Source organism: Pseudonaja textilis, chromosome 1 (assembly GCF_049901715.1).
Source record: "Pseudonaja textilis isolate UNSWEBS1 chromosome 1, rPseTex1.2, whole genome shotgun sequence".
In the NCBI taxonomy this organism is placed as follows: domain Eukaryota; kingdom Metazoa; phylum Chordata; class Lepidosauria; order Squamata; family Elapidae; genus Pseudonaja; species Pseudonaja textilis.
Genome location: NC_141990.1, coordinates 113,800,841 through 113,826,274, shown reverse-complemented (window position 1 = coordinate 113,826,274; position 25,434 = coordinate 113,800,841). Strand labels below are relative to the sequence as shown.

General features: G+C 36.0%; 1 protein-coding gene across 1 annotated transcript in view; it reads right to left on the bottom strand.

The window, feature by feature from the left end:
* Nucleotides 1–9,967: 9,967 nt before the first annotated feature.
* The window catches only part of ELOVL4 (ELOVL fatty acid elongase 4), a 43,330-nt gene continuing 27,863 nt past the window's right edge, over nt 9,968–25,434 (bottom strand). The window contains exons 4-6 of the mRNA XM_026695116.2: nt 15,627–15,798; nt 13,357–13,484; nt 9,968–11,806 (exon numbers count right to left, since the gene is read on the bottom strand). Coding sequence (XP_026550901.1) covers nt 11,519–11,806; nt 13,357–13,484; nt 15,627–15,798 — 588 coding nt within the window. The 3' untranslated portion in view covers nt 9,968–11,518. The remainder of the gene's footprint in view (nt 11,807–13,356; nt 13,485–15,626; nt 15,799–25,434) is intronic.

Sequence of the window (25,434 nt, the reverse complement as noted above, 5' to 3'; positions counted from 1 at the left end):
GTCTAAGGCTAAAGTTTTTGGGGTTTGGGGAAGAAACCACAGAGTCAGGTAGAGTATTCCAGACATTGACCACTCTGTTGCTTAAGTCGTATTTCCTGTAATCAAGTTTGGTGAGATTAATCTTGAATTTGTATCTATTGTTTGCTCTTGTGTTGTTATGGTTAAAGCTGAAGTATTCATTGACAGGTAGGACATTGCAATGTATGATTTTATATACTATAGTTAGATCGGACCGAAGGCGGTGTAGTTCTAGGTTTTCTAGATCTAGAATTTCAAGTCTGGTGGCATAAGGTATTCTGCAACGATTAGAGGAGTGGAGAACTCTTCTTCTGAAATATTTCTGGACTTTCTCAACTGTGTTAATATCAGATACGTAATGTGGGTTCTAGACTGATGAGCTGTATTCGAGTATTGGTCTAGCAAATGTTTTGTATGCTCTAGTTATTAGTGTAATAATACCAGAGAAAAAGCTACATAAGATTAGGTTAACAACTCTTAATGCCTTTTTGGCTATGTAGTTACAGTGGGCTCTAGCACTTAGATCATTAGAGATGAGTACTCCAAGATCCTTGACAGAGTTTGGATCATCAACAAGGTTTCTGTTATCTCCTATAGGCAACCTTCAAGCCAGCTCTGTAGTAGTAACTGGCTGGTTTTTGTAGGACCATCATAGATGAGTCATTCTATTTGGCTAATGCAAGGGTGTGCTGATTTAGTATCTCATTTAAAACACACCTGCCCCACATTTCTGAAGAATTTATGCAACTGGACGTACATATAATTTGCCAGTTGATAAGATGATGGCCTTTACAACTCAGATGAGAAATTATATGGGAGTGTTAAAAAAAAATAAACGTTTGAAATTTTCATATATAATCACTGCACCCAATTACATCTTTATTAGGCAATTTTGTTGATATTGCCTTTGGAGTGTGTGCTAAGAGAATACATTCCTGTAATATTTTCCTAAAAGAGTATTTGTTATTGGCCAAGATATAGCCTGGGAAAATGTTAAGAATCTCACATTTCTTCTGCTCTTCTTTTTAGAGGTGTTACCTCATAGATAGGCAGAGCAACAAAAGGGTTTAATAATTACAGTTTTGAGGAGACCACAATAAAGTTACATTATCTCAGTCACTCCCAATTATCAGATTACAATGATTTCTAACCATAGGTACAACTGTGTAGTCAGTGCAATGGCCAGAGCCTGTATGAGGATATCAAAAACTGCACAAAAATTTACTTGAGATTGCTGAGATCTTACAGATTTGGACAATTTGATTTATGTATTTTTTTTTAAAAAAGATTTATTTTCCTTGGCTAGGTGACTAGGTGTTAGCATCTTTGAACCTCTTTGGTTATAGCATTCATATGTGCTCCATGTTTAAATTGTGCTCTAAGGCGAATGTTTTTTTTTTTTTATAGCTTGAAAATGAGAGTGACTAACATCTCATTTTAGAAAAAGCTCAAACATGAACTTTCTCCTATTGTATGGAATCATGAAAGTAAAATGCCTCTGAAGTTTTACAGCTGACGTTAGATGGTTAGAACAGTTTTTCCTTGCTAGTTTCCAGAATAACCAGCATAGTGGTGGGATTCAATATTTTACTATTGGTTTTGTGGGCCTGGCTTGGTGGGTGTGGCTTGGTGGGCATGGCAGGGGAAGGATACTTCAAAATCTCCATTCCCTCCCCACCCCACTAACCTGCTTTCCAGCTCTGTTCTCCTATGCAGGGAAACAAAAGAAGATCAGCTGGAACTCTGGAGGTGGAGAACAGATGGGGGCGGGACCAGTCAGAGGTGGTATTTGCTGGTTCTCTGAACTACCCAAAATTTCCACTACTGGTTCTCCAGAACTGATCAGAACCTGCATCAATGAATAAAAGTATAGTCAAATGATTGATTAACAATGATATTAATGTATTTAATATTTGATTGAAAATATAAGAATATATACAATGTAATTGTAGTTGAAGACTACGAAATGTAAGCACAAAACAATTTGTAAACCAACTGACACACTGTATGTATATGTATGTGTAGAGTTGTAATTGCAGGAATGTTCCAATCTCAGATGGCAAACCTCAGATAAAGAATGTTTCCAAACAAATACAACTCAGGCAAACAAAGTCACTAATCTATGGATAAAGGAGGATTAGAGAGGGGAAGTAAACATATGTTAGACTTTAACTAGAGATAATTAATTGTATGGATTACTGTGCTAAGCAATAACGAAAGTTAAGCAGTAACCAAAGTTAACCAATGATGGAAGATAACTAAACAGTTTCTTCATTGTGGGGAATAGGAGGTTCTACAGCTGCTTGTGTATAGCCTCAGACAAAATTCAAAAGGTAGAACCTTATACCTACCTAGGACATAGAATGTTGCACAATTTCTCCATTCCAATTCTTCCTGAATTACAAGTACAGAAATCATATACATTAGTACAATGGCAAAAATTACTTGGCATTATTAATTGGGCACGCCCATTCTTCTACGTTACAACTGGTGATATGTTGCCCTTATTTTAGACTTTGAAGGGAGCACAATCACCAGGAGATCTAGTTGTATTAACTGATCTTCAAAGAACATGCCTTCAAGAAATATTGAATAAGTTTAAGCATCGATATGTGGACAAGATAACATCCTTAACAATAGGACTTTGCTTAGCTATTCTTCTCACTACACCCTTACCCATGGGATGTTTTTATTCTAATGCGTCCCCGCAAACGGTCAACATTCATTAATGGATTAATTTGTCAGCTACTCCACCTAGAAACATTTATCCTTATCAATCAGCATTAGAGGATTTGATTATTAAAGGTTGTAAATGAGCCTTACATCTTACAGGACAGGATCTCATTATTATAGCTTTCACTCATACAAAAGTTGACATGAGCATTTGATGATGATTTCAGAATCATATCAGATAGCCTTTTCTCAATATGTGGGAAACTTGTTGTATTCTTTATCCAAGGATCCTAGAATAGTAGTTACTACTACTTTAAATCCGGCCTTTTCTTCCATTTTTGTGCGAAATCCTATTTCTAAAGCTCTTACAGTCTTTACTGATAGATCACCTACAAGGGGTGTGGTTGTCTGGCAGATTCAACAACAATGATATTCTAAATTTACTGCCATGCAGACTTCAGCTCAACGTGCTAAGCTGGCTGCTGTGATTTTGAGTTTACGATTGTTCAATGACCAACCTATTAACTTGATCATTGATACTCAATATGTGTATTTAGCTATGCAATCTCTTCCCTTTTCTTATTGTGCTCTCTCTTTGGATAAGAATTTGTTATCCTTGTTTTTATCTTTAAAGAATAGTTTGGAAACTCGCTTGTATTCTTTGTATGTAGAACACATTCGAAGTCATACTCCCTTACTAATGCCTTGAGTGAAGGAAATCAGAAGGCAGATGAATTCTTAAAGGATGTTGCATCTTTGTTTGCTGATCCTGTTGCTAGTCATTCTTATTTTCATCAAAATGCCAAATCGCTTGCAAAGCAATTTTAAATTTCATTATCTCAAGCCCGGGATATTGTCCGTGCTTGTCCAGTTTGTCAGCAACTGGCAGTTCCCTTTCCAGTGGGTGTCAACCCACGAGGAACCCAAGCTAATCAAATTTGGCAAATGGATGTAACTCAATTTTCAACCTTTAAGCCATACTGTTATCTTCATACATCTATTGACACTCATTCACACTTCCTTTGGGTTACTGCTTCAAAACATGAACGTACTTCAGATGTTATTTCTCATTGCCTATCCTCTTTTGCTGTAATGGGTCGGCCTTCTCAGTTTAAAAATGACAATGGCCCCACTTATATTAGTAAGGAATTTCAAACCTTTTTTCAGAAATGGAATATTACTTTAGTGCACAGAATTCCTTACAACTCTCAGGGCCAAGCTATAGTTGAGCGAGCTCCTCATACTTTTAAGGCATTGCTTCAGAAACAATTACAAACTAAGTCTGGCCCTTACCATCTGCGAAAGATTCAAAATCTCATTGCTGTAGCATTATATACTTGGAATTATTTAACCTTTTTAGATTCTCTTGCAGACTCACCTGTTAATTTGCATTTTCAAACTACTGAATCTTTAGCAAGGCCTTTGGTAAAGTATCGCCAAGCTCCAGATCCAACCTGGAAAGACCCTACACCGCTGATCACCTGGGGTCGTGATTACGCCGCCACGGAAGATCCTTCTACTCGACAAGCAGTGTGGGTTCCAGCACGCTGTGTTCGTCTATATCATGGCATGGCATCAGGGCCTTCACAACCCAATTCCAGATTTCAATCTTCATCTGAACACGGAAGTCCATCTTCCAAGGTCGCCTGCAACCCATCACTTGGGGCCAGGTTAAATCTACTACATATCAAGCTCAACAACAACTGCAACAGGCCTCATTACCTCAGACTCCTGAAAATCTTGTTGCTGCTGTTTTTGCTATTATTACTGCTAACTCTGTTACCATTTTACTTTGTATTTTCTTGTTTATGGTTAATGGTGTTTCTGCTCAAAATGACACTTCTGTGGTTCGTCTTAACCCTAATTTGTGGGTTCATCATGCCCAATACATGTTTATGACCCATGGCACAAATATTACTTTATACTATGAGCCCCCAATGGCATTTGGTCAAATTTCTTTTACCCCTAACTTGATCATGTCTTCTACATTTATTGACTCACAACTACAATCTATTTCACACTCCTGGCTATTTTTTACACCCCCTGTGCAATTGAATTCTGTCCGTTGGCATTACTTGAAAGTTAGTCAATTTACAAGGGGTCTGTGTTTCTGTTGTCATGCTAAACACACTTGGCTTCATAATTGGTCTGATTATGATGTTGCTCAGCACATATTTTAAAAGCTAGGGAATTATAGTTATTGTTCTGACTACTATTGGTTGTCAGGAACCTTTAATTCTTCTTTGCATGGAATTAATATAGCTCCTGATATGTATCCTGACAATTTTCCTATTTTTAATGCCTCTGATCAATCTAATACAGGATTGATATGCGCTGGTTGGCAGCTTAAGGATCCTAATATGTGGTTCTTTTTTGATAAATATGCCACTAATGTTCATCCTCAGAATTATCAATGTGCAACTATAGGTTATTTTACTCTACCTGTTCAAATAGGTATGCTCCCATCAACTCAACAGCGGCGTTCCTCTCTGGGGCCTACATGTAATGATGAAGTCATTATTGGCACACAATTGTCTTCTGGTTCTACATTTGGCTGTGCACTGGCAGGGGCCGTTACAGGAGTCCTTATTCTAGGCTCTTATCCTGGCATAATTGCTCAAGAAAACAGACGATCTATTCTTGGTCTCACCTGCAGACTTAAAAAATCCATCAATGCTACTGCTGCTATTATTCGTGATTTGCAGCATGAAATAGAAGGCTTAAATCAAGATGTCTTACAGCGTTTTGCCATAGACTATCTTTTAGCCCATCATGGAGGGTTCTGTACATTAATTGGATGCCGTGGATATGCTGTGCATTTTCATTCTTTGAATAAAACTATTGAGGATGAGCTTGCCAATTTACAATCATACATTCAAAATAATATCCATGCTCATTGCTCACCTTTTGAGTGGCTAACCAATTGGCTCCCTGATTGGTCTTGGCTCAGACAGTTTTTCTTTTATGCTATAATTATTATTGTACTAATTGCAACCTGTTGTTTTATTCAATGTATTCCAAATTTATTCGCATTTATTCATCCTGCTTCCCCCTCTCTTAATCCTCTTCAATTGCGATACATTCATAAATCTTTGAATCCTCCATTTAAAATAAAAAAACGAGGATATGTAGAGTTGTAATTGTAGGAATGTTCCAATCTCAGATGGCAACCCTCAGATAAAGAATGTTTCCAAGCAAATACAACTCAGGCAAACAAAGTCACTAATCTATGGATAAAGGAGGATTAGAGAGGGGAAGTAAACATATGTTAGACTTAAACTAGAGATAATTAATTGTATGGATTACTGTACTAAACAGTAACGAAAGTTAACCAGTAACCAAAGTTAGCCAATGATGGAAGATAACTAAAAATGTATATAAATACAAGACTATACTCCAATAAAGATCATCATAATTCAGTTGTTCATGATCAAATAACTCGACTGCCTCGACATTACAACATATATGGATGATCCCTTGATGTTTTTATGTTTTGTTCATCTATGTTTATCTTAAAAACCAATAAAAATTAAAAAAAAAGAACCTGCTGAATACCACCTCTGGACCAGCACAGATGGAATAGGAAATGATAAAAAAGAGCTTGAAAATATTTTAGCTGCTGTACAGTAGTGGAATTCAATTTTTTATTATCTGTTCTGTGGGCATGGCTTGGTGGGCATGACAGGGGAAGGATACTGTAAAATTTCCAGTCAGAGGTGATATTTGCCGGTTCTCCAAATTATCAAAATTTCTGCTACCGGGGTTCTCCAGAACAGGTCAGAACCTGCTGAATACCACCTCTGGGGCTATATATCCTCTCCCTTTAAATACTCAATTTACAACAGTCCATTTAGTGAGCTTTCAAACTTATAACATCCCTGAGAAAGGTGACATGACCCTTTTTTCACACTTACAACTCTTGCAGCATCCCCCATGGTCACATGATTACAATTTGGCAACTGGTTCCTATTTATGACCGTTGCAATGTCCTGGGATGATGTGATCACCTTTTGCGACTCTCTGACAAAGTCAATAGGGAAGCCAGATTCACTTAACAATTGTGTTACTAACTGAACATCTGTAGCAATTCACTGAACAGCTGTCGCAAGAAAGTCCTAAATTAAGGCAAAACTCAGTTAACAACCATGTCACTTAGCAACATAAATTTCGGGTTCAATTACCTATAACATGATACAGTTTCAAGTCTTTTCCACCATTACAGCCCAGATGTCAGCAAAATCTATCTGTTCTTGCATTCAATTAATTAATTAATTAATGATATGACTATCATTAAGTTATGATTCTTGACTCTTCATGAATGTATCTTTTCTTTTATGTACACTGAAAATATTTACACCAAGACAAATTCCTTGTGTGTCCAATCATACTTGGCCAATAAAGAATTCTCTTCTCTTCTCTTCTCTTCTCTTCTCTTCTCTTCTCTTCTCTTCTCTTCTCTTCTCTTCTCTTCTCTTCTCTTCTCTTCTCTCTCTTCTCTCTCTCTCTTCTCTTCTCTCTCTCCTTCCCTTCCCTTCCTTCCCTTCCCTTCCTTCCTTCCTTCCATTCCATTCCATTCTATTCTATTCTATTATCTATCTATCTATTCAAGGTGAAGTTAGGAGGTTTGTGTGAATCATCCAGGATTTCAGGATTAGGAATATATTGAAGTGATGAAAGCTTAACCAAATCAAAATGTGATTAGTGAACCTCATCAATAAAGGCTAGTGATTAATCTTTACTGCAATTATTATAATGATTATTTGCTGCATTTCAGAATAACACTTTTAACAAGACCGCAATAGGAACATCAATGTATAATATGATTTCTAGCACATCAAGGTATGTAATGGTGGTGTTATCAAACCTCATTCAGGATGCAGAAAATATCATTGTGTTTTCTGAATCTTTGATGAAGTTTTCTCCTATAATGATATTTCCTGCATCCTGGATGTGGTTTGATAATACCACCATTTAAATACCTTTAGATGCTTATCTTAATAATACTATCATTATGAAGTATTATTATTAAGTAAGATTATTGTCACCGTAGACTTTGAAAGTTCTTAGTCGAATTATCAAATTTCTTATTTACTTATCAGATTCTAGCAAACAATAGAATTGATTACTGCAACATTTGGGAACACATGCTGCAATTTCAAAATTTGAGATGCTGTAGCATACATTGAATTCTTACTAATGGCTGTCCATTATCTTGGGTAATTAGTACCTCTTAAACATTTCAGCAATGACAGTCATCAGGTAATAACGATATGAAGCTTTCTGTATCATGGAGAGAGAAACTATAGCCCCCTACAGACCTCTTAGGAAAGGGGTGAGGTCAATAGTAGACAGTCTAAGGTTAAAGTTTTGGGGGTTTGGGGAAGAAACCACAGAGACAGGTAGAGTATTCCAGACATTGACCACTCTGTTGCTGAAGACGTATTTCCTGCAATCACGTTTGGTGCGCTTAACCTTGAGTTTGTATCTATTGTGTGCTCTTGTGTTGTTATGGTGGCATTATTTTTATTTCCAGGGAATTCTTGAGCCTCACATCCTTCCCATATTGTTAAATAACGCCCCAAATAGGGGACTGTAGTCCAGTGCTTGTTTTTAAACACCTACCCAGAAAAGACACCATGGGAAACTGCATTGAAAGGGAGTAACCTGATAGGGTAGAGTTGGTGGCAGGGTCACAGTTTGCCACCAAGCTCTTTTGTTCAACAGGCAACAAAGCTTTCCATGACATCCATTTATGGAGAGTTATCTAGAACATGTCCTTTGAAAAGTCTCTATTGGCCTCAAATGGTCATTTGCTCCTCATTTATTGATATTTAATAGAACTTAATTTCCATGAGAAAGAAAGTAATAAGATCAAATCAACAAATGCAGATGTTGTCTTTTTAGGCAAATTCAAGGTTTTCTAGCTGTTGTACATCAATAGTGGTAGACTTTGACTCATGATTCATAGTAGAACCTGTGCACCATTACAGTTGTAGGCTGTGATCATAAAGTGAACAACACAGTTGTAAAGCCAACCCATTGTTCACTATGGGTTGGCTTTGCCCAAAACTAGAAATTAATGCCATAAATGCAGGCTAGTTATGGAGTGGCCAATATGCAGTCATGTGATCATAGGTATGTGTGTGACTGTCAAAACTATGGAACTGAGTCATAAATATCTTTTGGAAAGGGGATCTATTGTAACTTTGAATGGTTGCTAAGCAATCTGTCGTAAGTTGAGGACTACCTCAATGGGCAATATACAAATTATGTACACATGTACAAAAATGCAAAAAAATTGAAAATGGAATAATCCTAAATCTTAGTCACTGCGGAATAGTGTTTCACAAACTCAAGCATGACAAGAAAGAAGGGTAGAGTTGAAGGGTAGAGAAGAAGGGTAGAGGTGTAAGAAAGAACTTACTGCAGGCGTAATTCATCAACATGGGCCTTATGTATAAGAACTAAATGATCCAGAATTTCAATAGCAAAAATTAGAATTACAGCTCAGAGTTGTACTGTCATGCATATGAATCTAGAATACATATAATACATCGAGATTTAGATATGTAAGAAATTATGTTAGATGAAATCTGGCTGAAAATATGTAGCAAGACTAACTATAATCATGCTTAACTGTACTTTTGAATACTCTGCCTTTGGATAAAAATAATTATTCAATCTGAATTATGACAGAACATTACACCACAATGAAATTATAATATAAAAGAACAGAATACATCTAAACAAACTTTACTTTATCTCCGGACACCTAACTCTCTCTAGCTAAAATTATGCACAAAGATGTCCTACTGATTTCAGTGGAAGAACTAAGGAAGTGAGGGAACTAAAGAATCAAGAAATTTTTTTAATGCCCCCTCACTGAAATCAACAAAAATTCAAGTTATTAGTGTGTGGTCCCACCTCAGTACAAATCATAGAAGTAAAACTGAATTTATAAGAACTTATTGCAGAGTATGTATGAGACAATTGAAGCGCATCAGTATTTCATTGCTAAATTGGATTACTATGGATACAGGTCTAAAGCAGGGGTCTTCAAACTTGACAGCTTTAAGGCTTGTGGACTTCAACTCCCAGAATTCCTCCTCCAGTTATGTTAGCTCAGGAATTCTGGGAGTTGAAGTCCACAAGCCTTAAAGCTGTCAAGTTTGAAGACTCTTGGTCTACAGGTCAATCTGTTACTACCTTCAAAGCCAAGCTATTTACCTAAACATTTACATTTTCTTTAAATTTGAAAATGTTCAAGTCAGAGACATTATGAATATTAAGAAAGGTGCTTTTATTTTCCTGCTGTTTATTGTAGGCAATACAAGACAATAAAATAAAACAGAATATTCTGTGAGTTTCTATCTCAACCAAATAACTTTATTTCCATGATATAAATATGTTGCTAGAAAGAACTGTTTCTGAAAAAATACATAAGGGTTGGCTCTTGTATTTAGAACGGAGAAATCTCAAGACCTTGTGAGTGATGCAACTCTCCCTCAAAGCCACTCCAAGCTGGAGCAAATCATGACTTCTCTCCAAATTGCCCCGGCTGTGCAAATGAAGAGTCATTATTGTACTTTCTTCATTGTAGTGCAATATAATGTATGCAGTTCCTAGTAGAGAAGAGCTTGACGTACTCTATCAAACTTTATAGAGAGAAGCCACAATGGTGCAGCAGAAGGAATGAGAAGAGCATCCATGGAAATAAGACTTAGAGAACCTGATATGGAAAGAATAGAATCTTACCAAACTGTTTTGTTCTTGCAGGGATGCATCAATACATGCACAGATCCTGTTTTAAGCAAAGGAGTCTGGAGGTTTTACAGTACCAAAGAGCAAGATTATTGTGTGAATAAACAATTCACAACAATATAGGTACAGTGCATCTGGTCATGGCATTGAAGTACTCGCTGCCACAATTAAATTCCAGTAAACTGTGGATTTTCAAGCCTTCAAATGCAAAGTCCTTTATAATTATGAATCTCTCTCCTCTTTATATTGAATTTGTCCCATGCTAAATAAGTAGGCCATTAGCAAAGTAAAAATTGAATTCTATCCTTGATCCACCCACTATGTATATCTGACCATTGAAAAAGTATCAACACCATGCATTTCGTGCAATTGGATACAAGAATTGTTAAAGATGTTCAAATATGATTTTATGCTTGTTAATAAGAAAATACACTTTGTTAACGGGAGACAAATGTTTTTTCTAAATGATATATTACGCGCTCCTTATTTCAGAAATGAATATTTAATAGTAGTTGTTATTTTTTTACCAAATAAAGAGGTAGGTGTATTTTCACACGATGAACAACAATGTAACAGACATAAGGAGAAAATTAGAACAACCTAATACAGCAATATTGTATAATTTAGATGAAGAAACTACAAATTATTAAAAAAGAGAGCAAACTTCACTCTCCATATTTTCATTGAGGGTTTTTTTCTTTTTTGCTTAAAACATTGATTAGAAATGGTAGAATTTATAAGCTCTCTCTTTCAAAAAGATGTCTGTTTCAATAAATCAATTGCATCCATAGTTAATTGCAATTTTAACCACTGGATTGACAGTAAAGAATATTTCAGTAATTTTTTTCTTACATTACCAACACCCGCAGTCTAAAAGTTTACATAAAGTTAACGAATCTCAATAATTACATAATTACAATAGGATTTTTGTTGTTAAAACAATCTTCATAAATAATGTTTTCTATCTCTTCAACAACCTAAAGGTCAATTGGTAAAGACAGGACTTTTCTTTTATTATCAGATTGAAGAATCCTCACTGCTCGCAATGTTTAAGGCTTGAATCAAGTTACTCTCCTTTGGCTTTCTTCTGCACTTTTCCATTTTCCATAACCGCACCGTTTTCTGGTTTGCTTTTACCATTTGCTATTACGCCGTTGGTGATCTTGCCATTCTTTTCTTTTTGCTTGAGCTCCTTGGGTTGCTTGGGCATCTTGTATGTCCGATAGTAGAAGTTACCAAACAGAACAATAAAAGAGGCGGCATAGAAAATGACGCCCCAATGCATCCATTTAGGAAAGGGGCAATCAATATAAATAGACAGGGCGGTGTGGCCAATAGTCACATGGAACTGAAGCTGAAAGGTAGAATAACAGAAGGTCCATTAATCCTGAATAATAAGTTTCTGTTAGGGTTTCTGTGAGTTCCCCCCCTCCCCAAATCTGTCTGAATACCATTCATACATTTCTTTATTTACTTAAAACCACGATGAGCTCTCTAATCATCTTACATTATGTTGCTGAGAATGCAGTGAAGGAAGATGCTGTTGAAACAGGGAAATGATTACCACCACTGCTTCAAAGGGGATGAGCATGTGACTCCTGTGCCTTCTTCTTGAAGTTCTTCAGGGGAAGAAAGCATCTGCAAAGTCTCCTCTATCTACAGAGGCTCTCCATCAGAGTAACTCTGAAAAACCAGGCTGACAGAGGTCACCACTCTAGATAGAGCAGGTCTTCATTGCAGACATGAATCCCCTGAATATGAATTAGAAATGAGAGGAGGAAAAGGCTAGCAAGCTGACTTGGAACCCTAAGCTTGATTATTGTTGCCCAGCGTGTGGAGTGGGGCTATTGTTTTTTTTTTATTGTTGTTTTATATTGGACTTTATTCTTGTAAGCTGCCCAGAGTCACTGAGAGCAAGTTTTCTTATGTAAATAAATAAATAATTTCTTTTCAAGGACTTGCCTGCTTTTAGGGTGCTGTCTGGGGGCCAAAATGTATACATATATACATATTTGCAAATGCATTCATATTTATTGGAGAAAAAAAAATCACCAAGATTATTTTTTTTTACTGAGAATTGAGAGCACACCAGAGTTGTGTGTGTTATATGAACTGTATGTTTATGTCTAGCAGATTTAAATAATTATTATGTATAAGTTTTCTCCCATTATTCTTAAAAACTATACTCTGTATAAGGCCACTCCTTGTTTAGTGATTATCTTGGTTAGCGATCATTCACAAATGCAATGGTAGAAAAAAAGAAATTCTAACCAATGTGCACATTTATGACAACCAAAGCCTTTGGTGTGAAACTGATAAAAGTCTGATCAGTTTCAGACAGTAGCACAGTTGCCTGGAGTGTTCTACTCAACAAATTAAGGTCACAGACCTGAACTTGTTAACTTGTGATTAGCATTTTTTAAGGGAGGTTCTGCCCTGTGGAGAAAAGCAGCTCAGGAAGAGATAACTTGTTTAAGCAATATTACCTCCCTGAAAGGTGGAGAAACCATGGGTCAGTCACAGGACTTGTAAGGCAGAGTTTTATTACAATGAAACAGCACCAACTAGTGACTTTCGAAACATCTTTTTGTATCACTACATGCTCACATAGTGACCATTTTGCTTAATGACATGATCGTTGGAATGGAGTGCAGTCACTAAATGAGGAGTGATTGTATGGGAAAAGAAAGAAGAGCTATAAGAGTTCTAGGTGAGTATCTTGTTGCCGTTCTTGCAGTTCTCTATGTGCTGATGGCAATAGTGTGCGGTAGGGGTTTCTTCCTTTATCTATGTGAATTTGCTCATGTTGAAAAAGTCTCTCTCTAAAGGTAGTGTCTATGCGCTTATTACTTTCAAAGTTTTCACACGGAAAAGACCCAATTTAAAAAATAACTGATTACTTACTAATTGCATTATGGTCAAGTATCGTTTCCACCAAAGGTATTTGTGGAACTTTGGGCCACAGGCAGCTAGTCCATAGTACATGTACATAATAACATGAATTAAAGCATTTATATGAGCTCCAAAAAATGCTGTTGGGTAGAAGAAACAAAAGAAGCACATTATGGAAATCATTAAGGTATTCAATATTCAATGATATTTAATTTTTGTCACCCAGGAGAAGAAAGAACAATGCCTCAATATCAGTTTCCCTCATCCTTTCTTCTTGTAATTTTGAAAAGTTATAATTTATCAGGAGTAGCTCAGAGTACAAGAAGAAAAATAGCAAGATATTCCACTGTTACTCATGTAAAAACCCATCTACGGAACTCTAGAGGAGGGCACTATATAGCTTGAATAGATTGGTAAAGTGGTGGGATTCAAACATTTTTACTACCGGTTCTGTGGGCGTGGCTTGGTGGGCGTGGCAGGGGAAGAATTCCCTCCCTACTCCTGGGGGAAGGTTACTGCAAAATCCCATTCCCTCCCCATCCCACTAACCTGCTTTCCAACTCCATTGTCCTATGCAGGGGAACAAAAGAAGACCCAGCCAATCACCTGGGATATGGGAGGCAGAGAATAGATGGGGGCAGGGCCAGTCAGAGGTGGTATTTGCCGGTTCTCTGAACTACTCAAAATTTCCACTACCGGTTCTCCAGAACTGGTTAGAACCTGCTGAATACCACCTCTGGATTGTTGCAATTTCATTGCAACCATAAATGGCTACAAATATCAGAAAATGGAATCATATTCTCACATCACTTGTTCTATGTGATATGTGTGCCTGAAAAACTTACTTTGCAACAACCCAGCACAACTAAGTGTAGAGATGTTTGGTGATTACATGTCCATTTCTAGTCCAATAGAGGATAAGCAATGAATAACTCATCCGTACTCCTAGTTATACAGGTAATCCTTGACTTATTACCACAGTTGAGCCCAAAATTTATGTTGCTAAGCAAAACATCTGTTAAGTGAGTTCTGTCACAAGTGAATCCCTGCAATCCTTAAATTTGTAACACAGTTGTTAAATGAACCTGGCTTCCCCATTGACTTTGCATATTAGACAGTCACAAAAGATGGAATATTACAACCATCACAAATATGAAACAGTTGCCAAGCATCCAAATTTGGATCACGTGACTGCGGGGTTGCTGCAACAGTTGTAAGTGTGAAAAACAGTCATAAGTCATTTTTTCTAGTGCTGTTGAAATTTTGAACAGTCACTAAATGAATGGTTGTAAGTTGAGAACTAATTGTACTAATGACTTAGGAAAGAGATAGTGCCCCCTAGTTTTCTTGTGCTGGACTTAACACACAAATGTAAAACTTGATCGTGTCAGAAAACTGATATTTGTGATGGTTCATTTTTCTAGACTTGTACTGGAAAGGACTGTTGATTTGGGGTAAATGTGCATCCTTTCAAACTGTTATAGTTTACAACTATAAAGTATATAGGGATTGCAGAATCATATGAACGGTTATACTATACAATAGAAATTATGAATTTATTATTTAATAAGAGAATAAAATATCTTATTTATAGGGCAATCTATGGAAATGTATACACAGGGAAACATGCATAATGAAAGACAGAAAATGCAAACTAAGGCCAAGATTCTGATTTAAAGAAAGAGAATTGTATGACTTAAAGAACCATAAAGAAAAAATGAAAAGAATGTGTGGTAAGTATTACAGCATGATAAACTGTTTATGTACAGTTTTTATCCACAGAATAAAATGAAGCAGTTAAAACTAGTTTTCACAGTGCACAAAAATAAAATAAATACAAGTGTTCTAAGCATAAATGGAAGTCTTATTGAACTTAATTTGACTTTGTTGACTAGATCCTTTCATCACCATGCTAAATTAAGCAAGGCACAATCAAAAAATTTATCTGTCTGTGGTTGCAGAATTTTAGTTCGGCAAGTTAGATCTATCTGTTGCTTCATGCAGTTCATAGACTTAAACACAAGGGGAAGACTATGGATTTAAAATCTGAATCATGCACTTATACCAGTGTGAAAAGCGTTTCCCAAGACCATAGTAATATATTTTTCCTCCCCCTCATTTCCCAGACAAGAAAGAATATACCTTTAAACTATTAGCACCACATAATTAAGACATACTCATTTTTATAACTGTAGTATATAAAATATTTACATGCTAATACTCTATATGAATATTCATTTTTTTCAATATTCACTTTCCACTTAGTAGACAAGTTTACTCACCTTGTCCCCCTGCAACCCATTTGATGCCAATCCACCATAAAGTAAACATAGTGAAATGGTGATAGACATGAAGAAAACTGATTTGATTAAATTTCTTTCTTAGGATGAAGAATATTGTGTCCAGATACTCAATCCCTTTTGATATGTAGTACCACCATAAAGCTCCTGCTATCTGTGAAAAGAAAGAAGAATATAAAGACAAGATTAAACCAATGCACCACAGAGGATAGGATGTGCATCACTATGGAAGCTTTAATTACTCAATTTGTTCTGGGTTAAGAAGTTCCTGTACAATTTACACAGTATTTATCTCTTCTCCTTGACTGTTTGTCTCAGTAAGTATTTAAATGAAGAGTTAAACATTATTTTGTCATGTTAAGACAAGAGATGTGAAACCAGTTTGTACTTTATTCTCCCCAAAAAGTCTTTAAAAAATAATTTTAAAAAATCTCCCCCATTCTCCTGATTTTTGCCATTTGAAGTCTTATTATGGAACAAGCAGCTTTCATGACTTGGAAAGTAAGATAAAATCAGATATGAATACAACTTCATCAGGCATAGCCATCTAATACAATGCAGAAATATGATGAATACCCTTATTTTCATTTTCTTTTTTTTAAAAAAAATAAATTTTATTAGTCTTTTGTGAATTTTAAAATTAAAACAAAAAATAAATATCATGACATTAACAATTTTGTGACACCCATCTCATACATTTCTATTTTTGCGCATATTTACAATTATATACAATTTTGTGCGAATATATACATTTAATCTATAAGTTGCTTATCTTTAATTCCTTCATTTTCTATCTGTCTTAATCCAATTATACAATTTTCCCCAAATTCTATAGTATTCAGACTCCTCTTTCTCTTGTAACATTAAGATCAATTTGTCCATTTCAGTACGTGCCATTATTTTTTGAATAATCAGTTCATCCGAGGGTATACAGTTGTGCTTTCAGCATTGAGCATAAGCTATTAGCAGCCGTTAAGATGTGTAATACAATATATTTTATATTTTTCTCACATTTCTTTTTAAATATTCCTAACAGAAATAATTCTGGTTCCAATTCTACTTGTTCCTTAAGAATTTCTTTCAGCCGTTGTTTAATTTTAAGCCAATATTTCTGAGTTTCTGAACAGGACCACCACATGTGGCAGAATGTACCATCTTTCTTTCTACATTTCCAACATGCCGGATTCATGTTGGGATATATCTTCGCCAATCTCGCGGGGGGTAAATACTATCTATAAAACATCTTATAAATATTTTCTTTGTATGATGCTGCTTTTGTTAGTTTATAATTTAGGTTCCAAATACCTTCCCACTCTGTCAAATTTATATTATGTCCTATGTTTTGAGCCCAAGCTATCATACATCCCTTAACAACTTCTTCTAATTCTACCTCTAACAAATATTTATAATTTTTTGTGATTTGTTTTTCATCTGGGCCTGTTAAAATTTTATCCAATTGTTTTAGTTCCGAGTATATTTCTTATTTTCATTTTCACATTCACAAATATTCTCTCACTCTCTCTCAAAAGATAATCTGTGTGTGTGTGAAAGAGAGAGAGGGAGGGAGGGAGAGATAATGTGTGTGTATAATTTGTTTTTATATTGCTATTTTTATTATTTGTAAGTCACCAAGCATCACTCTGAACAACAAGATGAGCAGCATATAAATTACATAGTAAATAAATAAAAATAAATAATGTTATTTAAAGTTTCAAAATCAAGAAAAAAATTAATATAAATGAAAAAAGAGTAAAAATGAAAAAGGAGGAAATAAAAGAGTCAAAGTTCAAAAAACAAAGGAAAAAGGTAGAAGAACAATAGAAAAGAAAAAAGATATAAAGAAGTGGTTTCTGATCTTCTTTATAGCAGTTATAAGTATAATTGTAGAAAAAAGTTACACTATGAATCTATTCTTTCTATAGTCTGTCCTATTTAAACATTAAAACCATACATTTTTACATACATACATACAAGGTTACAGGCAGCAATAAACAGATACTGTCTTTTCTCTAATGAAATTAAATATATGTCAGTGTTCTAATCATTGTGGTTATAACCAAGATTAACCCCTTAAACATTTACTACTTTTCAGTTTCTGTCAGAGTATAAGTCAGTGCTCTCAATTTACAAATAAAGTGAGTAGGAGTGATGTTTATATGTAACACAGTATCACTATGTGAAACAATATTTTTTTTTAAAAAAATAATTCTAACACACTATGCACGTATTTAAAATTTTCAGGATCTATAAATATTTCTGAAAAATATAGAGTAGGAGTAAGAGAATATAAAGTGTTATTTAAGCAGTATCTCCGAAATGTGAGTCTTTCCACAGTGGACAATTGATGGCTCTCCATATCTTAAAAACATAAAAGTTATAGTTCACATCATCCCTACGGAACAACACCTTAACTGGTCTAGAGCACTTTCAACTCAAGTCATTTGCAACACGTGACTAGAAGAATCAATCAGGCTTGGGAATCTGCAAGGGACACAAGAAGGGACGAAACAGTAAAATGTGTGTGATAGCATGATTCAAATGTCACAACTTGTATGCTTGCATCAGATATCGGCATGCACGTAAGTAATGACAAAAATATGTACAATGCTACTGCCACCCATGTTGTCATTTTGCTATCATCAAGATGTACTATGGACACTGTTATAATTACTCTCTTATTTCAGGCTGTGTTCGTAATACTTTTCAAATATCATTTAATAGCACAATGAAGACAGAGTTAATCCTAATCATGGGATTATGAAGAGAATACTGATAAGTGGATGAATCTTTCCTAAATATTCCATGTCTCAGAAGACAATTCTATTTAATTCTGATTATTTTATTTCAGGAAAACATTATAAACAATTGGTTTCTGCTGCTCCCCACTCCTTAGAAGCACACTGCAAGATTTTGCCTTCAGTCAGACATGCATTAATACCTTGCCTAGTCATAATACCCTATTATAGTCGAGCTGCTTTGAAAAGCAATTCATGACTTTACACAAATGGCTTCTTGGGTACTTATCAGGACTACAGGTTTATGACCACAATTAGGCCTGAAATTTCCATTGTTCAGTGAGATGATCATTAAGTCAGTCATGATATTTTGATCACATGACTGTAGAGTTGCTACGATGGTCATAAGCACAAAGACTGGTTTCAAGTCACCTTTTTCAGCACTGCTTAATCTTTGAATAGCCAGTAAACAAATGGGCACAAATCAAGGACTACCTACATGCATTTAGAACAGGTTGTGTTGTACCAGAATAATGTTCAGAATAACATATTGTGTTACATTGTATTAATTGCAGTAGGATTAATGCATTTCTGGCCTAATCTAAAGCAGACTTGGGCATTTTACGGTCCCTGGGACATATCTGGCCTTTGACTATCCCTGTCTGGCTCACATGAGGTCAATTGGAAATCAGAAATCAAATGTAAATAAGTGTACCACAGGGGGGCAGGAAAAGCATCAGAGTCAGGCCCTACTCTGTGCAATCGCTGTGCACTCCTTCAATCGGCTGGTGGCTATGGGAGTGGGAGGAGAGAGAGAGAGAGAGAGAGACAACAGTCTCAATTTCTCATGTGGCCCCTTGGGAAAACAAATTGCCTAGCCCTGATCTAAAGGATTACTAGATTTTTATAAACATTTTTTTAAAATTAAGATTAGTATCAGAGACCCTTTTTGTTGCTTTGCCTATCATTCACATGTCTTATAATTCCTTTAAAGACGTTTTTTCAGTTTTAAATACTGTAGTTTTTAATTGAGATGCTGCTGCTCAACATTCTGCAGAGTTTAAAACTAATCATCTACATAATAATTTTACCATTCTCAACTTCTGAATGATTTCATAATAGTGAGCACTGGTTTCAAGTTGATTTTTTTTTAAATACTAATTTTGTTTTATTGTTGTCCTATTTACATGTTCATATATCCCTATACTAGGTTGGTTTTTATTATTGTAGTGCAATAATATTTTTATACGTCTGTAAGCTGGCTTAAACTAGGCAGCCTGGAAAGACAGCATGAAAAGCAAGTGAATAAACAAATAACGTTTTCCAGTTATTACACAGCAATCTAGAAAGTCGATGTTCTGCTACTATTTGAAAGAACAGAAGTAATCTCTCCCTGCTTTCTAAAGCAGTATTTCATAGCTAACAATATTAATACACGAATGAAGGCAAATATACGTGTCCCTTTCAGACTCATGCAGGGAACTACAGAGTGTGTGCTTTGGGCTGTTCTCTGTGTGGTATTCATATGGCGCCTGTTGTTATATGGCTTTTTAGATGTTGATTGGGGTGTTGATGGCTGTCTATGGTTGACCACCAGCTAAGGAGGTGAGGGCTTGGTAGCACAAGCAAATAACAGCCAATGATAGCCAGCCATCAACACCCCAATCAACATCTAAAAAGCCACATACAACAGACAAAACTTCAGATCAGATGGAGATTGGATCCTGCAATATTAATACATTCCTTTTTTTTTTTCAAATGTAAAGAGAGCCATCATTAAATCTTACTGTAACTCATGCTTGTTGGTGTAGATCAAAATCTTCCAGTTCAGCGCTCTGTTCCCACAATTGCCAATTCAATGCCTGAGGGAAACAGCCAAGCACCACAGCAGAACAGACTCTTTCCATTTGTATTTTTCATCAACTGGTATTAAAGGGCAGAGTGCATCTGAGACTGGAGGCAAAGATACAGCCCACACAAAAAATAGGTATTTTAGGTGCATTTGCTCACTGCAATTAATTATGTGGTTGACTGGCTTGTTGTTGATTTTTTTTTTTTTTTTTGTGGAAGGGCATAATTTCCCTTGTTAGTTTGTCATTAAGAATATACCAGCAAACCACGGAACAGTATTTTTGAAACTACAGTATATTAGCTCCCTGCAAATTCCTTTTGAGTTTTATACTGACAATTTATTTGTTGGGATCAGGGAAAGAAGGCTGGCTTAGAGTTCCATCCCCAAAGGAGTTCCGTCTGGAGGCATCTGCAATTATCGCCACACATTATGTAACAATCCCCGGTAAATTTTTTAGCAGGGTAGTTTGATGGGACATTTGGGGGACATTAACTTTAGGCCTGTTAAAACAATCACAAAATACAAGGTGGCAATAGTGGTGCTGTCTGACGAGGAGTATCACTATTTCTGTTTGTTATGTTATGCAGAATTGGTAGGCATGGTATGGCATGGCGGAAGGAGGGAGGGAGGGAGGGAGGGAGGAAGGAAGGAAACTGCCATTTACCTTCCCCAGATTAATATATCTAAGGGAATTTTTCTCTTTCTCTTTCTCTGCCTCTGCAGATTGTGGTTTGATCAGCCTCTCTTTCAAACATCTATTAGTTTGCTAACTTTTCTCCCCACATCAAATTTGTCCCTGTATTGTTCTGTTTCTTCAACGTTTACATTTATACTTCGAATGGTTCCTGATATCGCTGTACGGAATGCACCTATGCAATAATTGCGTGAAAAACTTTGATTTTGCTAACATTATTCTCCCCTCCCCCCAAATGTTAGAAATATATTATATAAGGAAGCTTAAGATTGTATCTTTATGTCTGTTCATCAGCAAGGAAACTCTCCAAGAAACACAACCAACTATGGCTTGGAGAGAGAAGTATAATAAACATTGAGTTAAAAAACAACACCAACAAACCCAAGAAATTCATCGTGGAGAAAACCACAATTGCTCTCTTCTAAGCCCCTCCCACCTAGACATGTGACCCAAAGCAAAGCATGCACAGCATGCTATTCTGTCTTAAGGCACATATATACACAAAGCACAGAGATACAACACGAAAGGAAAGCTGAAACATACAGGTTACATCATTATAAAGTAGAAAATCCAAGTACTTCCTATGGCCTCAACTGTCCTACATGGTTTCATGAATTTATTTTAAATCAGATACTGAATGGTTGACACTTGTTCTAAATGTCTGTGATACTGATTTTCAAAACTATTGTTAATGCTATATTTATTCACATTATTCACTATTAGAGCCAATTCTCCATGTAAGGAGAATTGCTCCTTTCTAAATAGAGTTTTACCAGGGCTACGGCAGGGGTGTCAAACTCATGTCGTCACGGCGGTGTCATGTGACATATCGGGATTCCCCCCCTTGCTAAACAGGGTAGGGGCGGGCCCAGCACATGATGCATCTGGCCTGCTGGCCATGAGTTTAACAGCCCTGGACTAGGGGAACCTCAATTTAGATCCCACTTAGTTATACTGGCCGCTCATTATCTTTGGTCCAGCTACCTCTTCCTTCAATTGAATCTCCTCATACATTACTATAAGAATAAGAGCATTGTGAGAAACTATGTGTAACATTCAGCAATATTGGATGATTTGAAAAGTATTTTTCAACCTTAGTAATTTTAAGACGTGTTTCCCATACTGGCCAGGAAATTCTGGAAGTTGAAGTCCATATACCTTCAAGACTGAAAAACACTGACACAGAGGCTGTCAAATGCCTTCAGACTCATCTGAAACCTATCTGATTTAATTTAAAAAAAAAATTGGGTCCTCATATATATACAAGATATCTTATATTTTAAATAATTCTACTACACATGTATTTTTTTAAAAAAAACTGATAAAAAGACAAAATAAAAAATATGCACCATAAATCTAAAATTGAATAAAGACAATTAAACAAAACATCAACAAATTTAGAAAACGATGTCTCTACTGATCATAAAGAGACACCCAATTTAATCTTTATGGAGGAAGGAATCTGGAAACCCTGAAAGGAGAAATATACTTTATGTGCATCGACTAAACCACACTGCTAAAGGGAATAGAATACAGAGCATGAATTTATATTCAGTTCAACTATTGCATAACCTCCACTTTCAGTATGTAATATATTTTAAATTTTCAATATGGAGTATATTCAGTATTCATATATTCCATGAGAGCCGTGATGGTGCAGTGGATAGAATGCAGTACTGCAGGCTAACTCTACCCACTGCCAGCATTTAGATCCAGACTGGCTCAAGGTTGACTCAGCCTTACATCCAACTGAGATCAGTAAAATGAGGATCCCCACATTGTTGGGGACAATAAGCTGATTCTGTAAACTCTGAGGAGGAACTCTGGGAGTTGAAGTCCGCAAGTCTTAAAGTTGTCAAGGTTGGAGACCCCTATTGTAAAGCACTATGGAGTGGTATATAAACCTAAGTGCTATTACTATTCAACATGGAATATATTTTTAGATTGGTGCCTTCATTTTGAAGCTATGAAAGGTATGCTGTTGAAAATAAATTTGGCAACCCACAAATGTAAAAATAAAATTTACATTATTATCGACCAATTTACTGTGGAAAGTACTAGCATCTTCTAAAGAACATAATCTGTGTCAAGAATAATTAACGCTACCAAGGGCTACCAAGTTTGGTCTGTAAATATCTGGATAATGATTAGGTGGCAGCAAACAGGAACAAATAACTTTAGCTCTTTGCTGCCATCCAGTAATGGTATAGATGCAGCCCATATCAGACTTCCTTAATAAAGTGAGCTTGAGGACATAGAAATTCAAAGAACTCTGAGATATGTGCTATCACTATTATTTATATAAAGAAATTGTCTTATAATCTTGATATAAGATTATATCTTGATATAAGATTAAATCTTGAATAATGATATATCTTGCTTTTTTTTCTTCAGAGTAAACCTGTCTAAACAAATTCTAACAGAAGAGTAAGACATACAAAGAGCCAGGTAAATTGTTGCCATAAAGAATTTGCATAGGTGATAAAACTCATCAGATGGGTTAATATGAGGCAACATTGCATACAATTGTTCCCTGCACTTCCCCACATCTCTGTCCATATATAGGATAAAAGCTGCAACTATGTGAGATTTTGCAAAGCCACAAAGTTCGAAGTATCATCATACATCATTTGCATTGCTTCTCTAAGATGGTAATTGATACCAAATTCTTTGAAAAATCTCTATAAATCAAAGTTCCAAAGGAAATATGGTGATCTGAAGACAGTTCTGTGACAGCAGAATTATCAACCATGGTAAAGACCCCAAAACTAGTGAGTAGAGAAAGTTCTTGAAAGTTCTCCAGATAAAGAGAGGAGATCATCCACAGGTATTCAGGATGGCTGCTCCACATGAGGAGATGTAGGACAGCAGTTCTCCATGAGTATGAGTGCGGGAAGATGGTGGAACTAGTTGCAACCATGATAGAGACCTTTAAAGGACACTAAGCTCACATACCTCACTTTCCAATCACTTCCAGAAATTGTTCATTAACTATTGCTAAGCTGTTTTAAAGCCCTTCAAAAAGACAAATTTGAAAACACCGGGTGAGACTGCCTTTAATCCTCAGCAAAATAAAAATTTAATCATAAGCACAGGTATTTAAAAAATCTGAAATAAACAGCAAAAAGCCAAGTAAGATTTTGATTCTAGAAAGTTATAGGCTAAAGGTTCAGATAAAATTGGCATATGGAAATTTATACAATAAATTTTGGAATTAATTATCGAAAACAAACAGCATCTCATGGGAATATAGAATATCGGAGTTGGAAGGGACCTTGGAGGTCTTCTAGTCCAACCTCTGCTCAAGCAGAAGACTCTATACCATTCCAGACAAATGGCTATCCAGTCTCTTAAAAACATCAAGTGATAGAGCACCCATAACTTCTGGAGGCAAGCTGTTCCACTGATTAATTGTTTTCATTGTCAGGAAATTTCTCCTTAATTCTAGTTTGTTTCCATTTGTTAATTCTTGTCCTGCCTTCAGGTGCTTTAGAAAATAGGTCAATCCTCTCTTGTCTGACTGCGCCTCAAGTATTGAAAGAGTGCTATCATATCATCTCTATTCCTTCTCTTTGTTAAGACTAGACATACCTTGTTCCTGCAATTGTTCATCATTTGCTTTAAGTCTCCAGTCCTATAATTATTTTTGTTGCTCTTCCTTGCACTCTTTCTAGAATCTCAACATCTTTTTTGTATTTTGGTGACCAAAACTGGATGCAGTATTCCAAGTGTGGTTTTATCAATCAAGGAATACCAGCACTTCACATGATCTTGATACCAGCTCTCTGTTGATGCAGCGTAAAACTGCACAGCTTTTTTGGCAGCTGTAGCATGCTGTGGGCTCATACTTAAGTGGCGGTCCACTAGATTTCCTAAATCCCTTCCCAGGTAGTGCAGTTGAGCCAGATAGGTTCCTGAATAAGTATAAAACCTTGCTTTTCTCACCACTAAATTGCATTTTGTTGGATAGAGCCTAGTCTCTCAAGATCTTCCTGGCTCTTGAGTCTGTCTTCTAAAGTATTGGCTATTCCAGCTTGGTGTCATCTCCAAATTTGATGAGTTCCCCTTCTATCTCCTCATCTAAATTGTTTATGATGATGTTGAAGAGTACTGGGCCTAAGAAAGAACCTTGGAGTACCCCGCTGCACACTTTCCTCCATGTCTATACAGTTCCATTGAGAACTATGGTTGAATGCATTTGGTTAGCCAGTTACAAATCCATCTTGTGGTGATGCTGTCTATCCCACAGTATCTTACCTAGAAGTAGGCTGTAGTCTACTTTGTCAAATGCCTTGTCAAAGTCCAAGTATACTTGTATACTATGAGCACAGCATTTTGCTGATCTAATAATTTAGGCACTTTGTCAAAAAATGCAATAAGGTTTGTCTAGCATAATTTGTTTTTCATAAACCCGTGTTGGCTTCTACTACGGTAATAGCTTAGCTTGTTTCATTCATTCATTCATTTCATTCTGAGCCTTAGCTTTTCTGAATTCATCTTTGGGCTATA